At 62.5% G+C, this 7,045-nt stretch overlaps 1 protein-coding gene across 1 annotated transcript; it reads left to right on the top strand.

The window, feature by feature from the left end:
- The first annotated feature begins 2,230 nt into the window (after nt 1-2,230).
- ZBTB45 (zinc finger and BTB domain containing 45) lies at nt 2,231-5,920 on the top strand. The gene is made up of 2 exons (XM_012473153.3): nt 2,231-3,686; nt 5,664-5,920. The coding sequence occupies exons 1-2, from the start codon at nt 2,408-2,410 to the stop codon at nt 5,918-5,920; spliced, it is 1,536 nt and encodes a 511-aa protein (XP_012328576.1). The 5' UTR covers nt 2,231-2,407.
- Nucleotides 5,921-7,045: the final 1,125 nt, after the last annotated feature.

Raw genomic sequence — 7,045 nt, 5'->3', positions numbered from 1 at the left:
GGTAGCTCGTCTGCGCCTCCCAACGGCCAGGGAGCGAGACCTAAATTCAGCTCTCGCCCGTGTCGAGGGAATAAGGCCACTTCCCCGGCTCGCAGTGGGGTTTAAACTGGCCAGAGGAGGTTGGTGACTCGCGCCGCGAACTGCCTTCCGGTTCTCCATCACGGGGCGTCCGCGGACTGACCGCGCAGGCCCCGCCACACCCACGATCTCCTGGGCGACGCCGGAAGAGCGCTCTGGCCCGCAGATTCCTCGCGTCGCGGCAGCCCCAGCCTCTTCGACTTTGGTTCCGACTAAGAGGAGAGCCGGAGTGCGGACTGGCGGGAGCCGATCGTCACAAAAATACCGGAAACGTGCTTCGGCCTAGGGTTTCCCCAGCGCCGCCGCGGCCGCGGGCTTCGGTTCCGTCGGCGTCGCGGCCCGGAAGTGCGGCCTTGGAGTCGGTGGCGACGGCCGGGCCTGGCGGCTGAAGAGGAGCCGGAGGAAGAGTTGGACGGAGGAGGCTGGGGCGTGCCAGCGGAGGGGCACCCGCGCTCCGCCCGAAGCGCACGCTGCGAACGCGAGGGGGCGCTGCGGGGCCGGGGTACGGCGCGATCGAGAGTGGGGGGCGGCCGCGGGTCACAGGGATGCTTTGGGCTTAGGGTGGGGCGCGGGCAGTGGAGCAGAGTGTGGGAGCGCGCGGCGCCGGGTCCGGGAGGCTGGCCTGGCTAAGTCGGGACCGAGGAATCCAGCCCGCCGGGGGGCGGGGCGGGAAAGGGAGGTCCCGTCCCCATCGCCCGGACACGGGTTAGAAGCGTTTCAGGTGCCAGGTGAATACAGATGGGCGGGTGCTGCTTGCTGAGTTAGCCTTTGCGGGGGTGCAGGCCTGCCTCTTCTGAGGCATTGTACGGGGGGCTCAGCGGAGCCGGGGGCGCGGTGGTGTGTCCGGATCTGTACGGGGGAGCTCAGCGGGGCCGGGGGCGCGGTGGTGTGTCTGGATCTGTAGTCTGGAAACGCTCCCTCTGGCTGCCGTGTGGGGAATAGAAAGGGAGGCGAGGGCGCGGAGAACAGCCAGGTTTCTTCATCTGTCCAGGACAGCGGGAACCGGGCAGTGGAGGTGCTCCAAGTGGTCCGAGGGTCAGATGTGGGGCATGCAAGAAAGGGTGGCGTCTGGCTGAGCAGAGAGACGGCGGATTGGGCATAAGGAGTTGAGACCCCAGTAGAGCCCAAGGGTGTAGGGGCAGCATCGAGCCCGGCCCACTCTGGGGCTTTGTGACCCCAAGGTGGATCCTATAGGGATGCCACAGTCCAGAGCTCGTACTCGCCTCCCTTAGACTGTAGGTGTGAGCAATCTGGGTGCAGGATGAGCCAAGTATCTCATCCCTCGTTTGATAGAAGGGGAAACAGGTCGAAGGATCACGGGTTTACCGGCTGGGTGGAAGGAGTCGCAGAGCTCTTCAGATTCCAGGGTCTTCTGAGGACTACTCCCGCCCCTTTCTGGTGCCTGATGGTGGCCGTGTCCCCGCTTGCTCCATTACCTTTCCAGTCACACACCCTGCTCATTCCACAAGTCCTCTCTCTGTGCCACACCCACACTCTGGGCCCCACAGGCTCCATCGAGATGGCACGAAAGCTGGGGCTGTGGGAGGCACCTAGGGTCTGCCAGGGACCATGTACTGGTTTCCCTGGGACATCTGCCAAGGTCATGCCCAACCTTTTACCCTTAGCCCTTAGTGACCAGGCATATCCAGAACCACTCTGCCCAGGAAGCGGGTCGTGCCATCCCACTCCTGCAAAAGCCCCTATATACTAGTTAAGGTGACCTCCTGAGGCTGCAGTCCTGCCTGTGCACAGGGTGTCATGTTGGGGGATGTGGCTAAAGTAAAACAAATGGAGCTGCCAGCAGGGGTGGGGGAGGAGGGGAAGCTAGCTGGGTGGAGAGCAAGGTCTACTCCGGGTGAGGCAGGTTAGCCAGCTGGGATGGGGGTCCCTGGCCTCTTCTACACACAGGGCTGCCCTCTTGGAAGAGCACATGGGGAGGCTTAGGGTTACTGGAATTGGGGTGGGGTGGGTAACTCAAGATAGAGTAGGCCAAGCTGTGAACGTTTTTGGGGGCAGTGAGCGAGGCCGGGAGAGGGGAGACCTCTCATATCCCCAACACCCTCTCCTAGGGGTGTGCTAGGGTTTGCTGCGGTGGTGGGGGACTGTAGAGGGCCTAGCCAGGGCTGAGCTGGGGGAAGGGGGGAGTGCTGGAGTGTCCTGTGTTGAGAATGGGAGCTGTGAAAGGCAGCTAGGGAAGGATGGGTTGGGGAGGCCTGGGAGCGTGGTGCACTCTTGGGTCCTGTCCTGCAACAAGAAGTGAGGGGAAGGGACTTTGGGAGGAGGAGGGTCCTCAGTCGACCTCTCCCTGCCCCCCTCTTATTTTGTGCAGATGGCGGCTGCAGAGGCTGTTCACCACATACACCTGCAGAACTTCTCACGCTCTCTGCTTGAGACCCTCAATGGGCAGAGGCTGGGTGGGCACTTCTGCGACGTGACTGTGCGCATTCGTGAAGCTTCGCTGCGTGCCCACCGCTGCGTGCTGGCAGCGGGCTCGCCCTTCTTCCAAGACAAGCTGCTGCTGGGCCACTCAGAGATCCGTGTGCCCCCGGTGGTGCCGGCACAGACGGTGCGACAGCTAGTCGAGTTCTTGTACAGCGGTTCGCTCGTCGTGGCACAGGGCGAAGCTCTGCAGGTGCTCACGGCGGCGTCGGTGCTTCGCATACAGACAGTGATTGACGAATGCACGCAGATTATCGCACGCGCTCGAGCCCCAGGCACCTCTGCACCCGCGCCCCTGCCCACCCCCGTGCCCCCGCCACTCGCACCTGCGCAGCTTCGTCACCGCCTGCGCCACCTGCTGGCTGCGCGCCCCCCGGGGCATCCCGGTGCCGCGCACAGCCGGAAGCAGCGCCAGCCAGCGCGTTTGCAGCTGCCTGCTCCCCCGACACCTGCCAAGGCCGAAGGGCCCGATGCCGACCCCTCCCTGTCCGCGGCCCCTGACGACCGAGGTGATGACGATGACGAGGAAACTGACGATGAGACCGATGGCGAGGACGGCGAAGGTGGCGGCCCGGGTGAGGGCCAGGCACCTCCTTCCTTCCCAGACTGTGCTGCCAGCTTCCTCACTGCTGCTGCTGACAGCGCGTGTGAGGAGCCCCCTGCACCCACTGGCCTCGCTGACTACAGTGGTGCGGGGAGGGATTTTCTTCGGGGAGCTGGGGCAGCCGAAGATGTATTTCCAGACAGCTATGTATCCACTTGGCACGAAGAGGATGGCGCTGTCCCCGAAGGCTGTCCAACCGAGACCCCTGTCCAGCCCGACTGCATACTGGCTGGACCCCGCCCACCTGGTGTGAAGACCCCAGGGCCACCCGTCGCACTCTTTCCCTTTCACTTGGGTGCTCCAGGGCCACCTGCACCACCCCCTTCAGCACCATCGGGGCCGGCTCCTGTGCCCCCACCCACCTTCTACTCCACACTCCAGCCGGAGGCAGCACCCAACACTCAGCTGGGGGAGGCCCCAGCTCCCTCTGCTGCTCCCACCACGGCCCCCTCAGGCATCCCTGTTCGCACCGCAGGTGCAGAGCCACCTGCCTATGAGTGCAGCCACTGTCGAAAGACGTTCAGCTCCCGGAAAAACTACACCAAGCACATGTTCATCCACTCGGGTGAGCCAGGGCGGGAGAGGAGAGGGAGCAGTCAATCTCTCATTGGAGTTAAACCTGAGGGGGACTGAGCACTAGGTACAGGGCACTGGCACTGTTCTGTTACTTCTGGGTAGCAGGGGGCCTGGAAATCGAGCCTTCCCCCAAGTGCAAGGCATGTGGGGGAGGGAAAGCCCCGCTGTGCTGCAACAGTGGGCGGTGGCTTCTGCGGAGGGGGATCCTGAGGCTGGGCTGGAAAGCAGGAGCCTATCCTAGCATTTGGAAGGGTGGTGGTGGAGCCTTTAGCAGTCTAGGATGCACGCGACAGGGATGCAGCCTGGGCAGGGCGTCCTGCCGCGGCTGGGAGACCATGCTTCCAAGGAGCCTCCTGTGTCTCTCTGGTTGCCAGCAGTCCCGTTATGGGCTGGCAGAAAGGGAGGGTAGATTTACTGGGCCATGGTAGAAAGCCCTTAGAGAGCTGGTGGGATGAAGGCCCCAGGAGCTCTTGAGATCGGGGCAGGAGAAGGAAAACACGGCTGCAGTGTGGGGACCCCTCAGCTGCAGTGAACAGCCCCCGAAAGCTGTGGGGAGGTTCCCTCGACCTTGGCTGTGTCAGGGAGGCTGCTGTGCAGGGCTGTCGGAGGGGTAAGGGGTGCGAGGATGGCACTGCAGAATGTGGTAGGGGTGCTCCCTGGGGGCTGAGATGGAGGACGAGGGAATGGAAAGCAGAAGCCTGCTGGGCATTGTCAGAAAAAGCAACAATTTGGCTGGAAGACCACAGTGGGAGTGAGGGGGGTTTCTTCAGGGGCTGGAACTTGGGATTTACTGTGAGTGGTGCAGAAGCCATGGTGGTCTAACCTGGGGAGTGACTGAATTGTCAGTTTAAAATCACCTCTGGCTGCCTTGGGGATGATGGGGAGAAGCCAGGGGCCTGGGAATAAGGGAGTAGGGTGATGTGTGATCTAAGCCAGATGCCTGGGCCTGGTTAGTCTGGGGGACCCCCTGGCAGGCATTATCTTTAAGTCCTCTGCCACTGAGAGAGGCATTTTTTGTTTTGAGAGACCAAGTCTTGCTCTGTTGCCCAGGCTGGAGTGCAGTGGTGTGATCTTGGCTCACTGCAACCTCTGCCTCCTGGGTTCAAGTAATTCTTGTGCCTCAGCTTCCTGAGTAGCTGGGACTACAGGTGTGCACCACCACACCCAGCTAATTGTTGTATTTTTAGTAGAGATGGGGTTTCGCCATGTTGGCCAGTCTGGTCTGGAACTCCTGGCCTCAAGCAATTGCCCGCCTTAGCCTCGGAAAGTGCTGGGATTACAGGTGAGAGCCATCATGCCTAGTTGAGATAGGCATTTTGTTAACACCTGATGAATCTAGGGGCAGACCCAAGCTGCCTCCCCTCCCCTAACCCAGAATGAGGAGCTCTACCACACCAAGGACATTATAGTGGCTAGCGGGCAGGGGTTCTGGTCAACGGGGGCTTCCCCCAGGCAGGTGGCAGATGTGCCCAGGTCCCTCCTTATGAAAGGGCACTGGCCTTGTCAGACTGAGTTTAGAAGGCTCTACGGGCATGGGTGAGGGGGGCCGGGCCGAGTGGCTCCCTGTGCCTAAGGGTGGAGGGGGAGGGTCCCTGAGGGTAGAGGAGAGCCCAGTGGGCAGTCCAGATGGGCAACTCATGCTGGCAGGGTGCTTGCTGGATTTAGGGGAGCCCTGTCAGTGGTATCCCAGGATGACAGAAAGGGGGTCTCTGCCAGGAAAGGGTGGGAAAGCCCGAACGTGAAGGGAGGTCCTGGAGAGGAGGGGGTGTCCCTGCTGGGCAGGAAGATCCCATAGTGAGGGGAGGGTTCCCTGACAGACAAGGGATGCCGGGGTGGTGGTTGGGGAGTGGAGGGGAGTCCCTGCCAGGTCCAGGCGCCCAGGGGGCGGGGGGGGGGGGGTGGATAGGGGTGGGGAGGGGAGCTGTAGAGTCTGACTTGCGTTCGCGGCCCGCCCTGTCGTCCTCAGGGGAGAAGCCTCACCAGTGCGCCGTGTGCTGGCGATCGTTCTCGCTGCGTGATTACCTGCTCAAGCACATGGTCACGCACACCGGCGTGCGCGCCTTCCAGTGCGCCGTCTGCGCCAAACGTTTCACGCAGAAGAGCTCGCTCAACGTGCACATGCGCACTCACCGGCCGGAGCGCGCACCCTGCCCCGCCTGCGGCAAAGTCTTCTCGCACCGCGCGCTGCTGGAGCGCCACCTGGCCGCACACCCTGCGCCTTGACGGGGCTGGGCCCGGCCTCGCCCACGCCCGCTGCGGGACGCGTGGTTCCCGCCACTAGGCCACGCTCCCTTCTGAACCCAGATAGTCTCTCTCCCTTCGCCCCTTTCTCCACACCAGGGTCCTAGTCTGCCTCACTCCTCTCCACGCACTTGAACCTTCCGGGTGGTGCCGGGCTGGAACCCGGACTGGTTAGGTACCAAACCACCTGAGAACTAGGCCATTTTCGGCCTAAACCGGGCACTCAGGCCCTGGGACCCGGCCCAAGATTTAACTCCCGGTTCTCGCCCTGCCCTCTTCTGGGGTGGGGTTGAGGGCTGAGTCCACTCCCCTGCCCCACTGTTAGGCCGGGTGAGGTCCCTGGCTCCGTACCCAAGCTATCACTCCCTCGCGGGGCACCTAAGGAGGATCAAGTGGACCTATCATATATGAAGGCTGGACCTCGGGACCCTCACTCAAATAAAGGACTGTAGGCCATGGGGCTACACCACGAAGCTGTGAGCGCCTGGATCAGTGCGCGCCTTGCCCTCATAGACAAGCTGTGGGTGTCAGGGCTTAGTGTCCCTGTTCTTGGGCGGCATCCATGCCACCCACAGGCTCTCCTGGGCAGGGACAGGATGACTTTGCCATCTCGGACCTCTATTCTGTAGAGGATAGGGCGGGCTGCATAGATAATCGGCACTTGGTTCTGCGGGGAGGAAGACGGGCAGGCCACATCTGAGGTGGGCTTCCCCTCCCCCACTCTGAGGGACATGGCTGAGCACCTTACTTGTGGGGAGCCCAAGGGCAGCTGGGGACTCCACCGCTAGTGGCCAGCCAGTGTCCCAGGCTCCTGCATCCAGTGCAGAGAGCAGCCACTCTGCCCCCACCCTTCTTCAGCACATTAGTGGCTCCTAGCCCAGATCCCCTGCCCTAAGGATTTGGAGCTGGTGGAGTGGGGTACGGCCTAGAGGGCCATGCCCCAGCCTGACCTGCCAGACGCCTAGGCCAATGGCAGCTCCTCTGGGTTGACCTTCTGAGACTGCCTCCTAGACGTGAGAGACCAGGGCTTTGACAATCCCACTGTGCATCATGGGCAGACTTCAGTCTCCTGAATCCCAGGACTCCATCTTCATCAAAGCCAGAGGT

This window comes from Aotus nancymaae, unplaced genomic scaffold (genome assembly GCF_030222135.1).
Source record: "Aotus nancymaae isolate 86718 unplaced genomic scaffold, 86718_ANA_hifiasm-v0.15.2.pri h1tg000069l, whole genome shotgun sequence".
NCBI classification, from domain to species: domain Eukaryota; kingdom Metazoa; phylum Chordata; class Mammalia; order Primates; family Aotidae; genus Aotus; species Aotus nancymaae.
The sequence above is the reverse complement of the archived record's forward strand: the minus strand, read 5'-3'. Positions and strand labels throughout refer to the sequence as shown.

Excerpts from the sequence above, each read along its gene's own strand:
- ZBTB45 (XM_012473153.3), top strand. The coding sequence starts at position 2,408 with ATGGCGGCTGCAGAGGCTGTTCACCACATACACCTGCAGAACTTCTCA. Across the intron at positions 3,687-5,663 it reads GCACATGTTCATCCACTCGG|GGGAGAAGCCTCACCAGTGC; the intron begins GTGAGCCAGGGC and ends TGTCGTCCTCAG.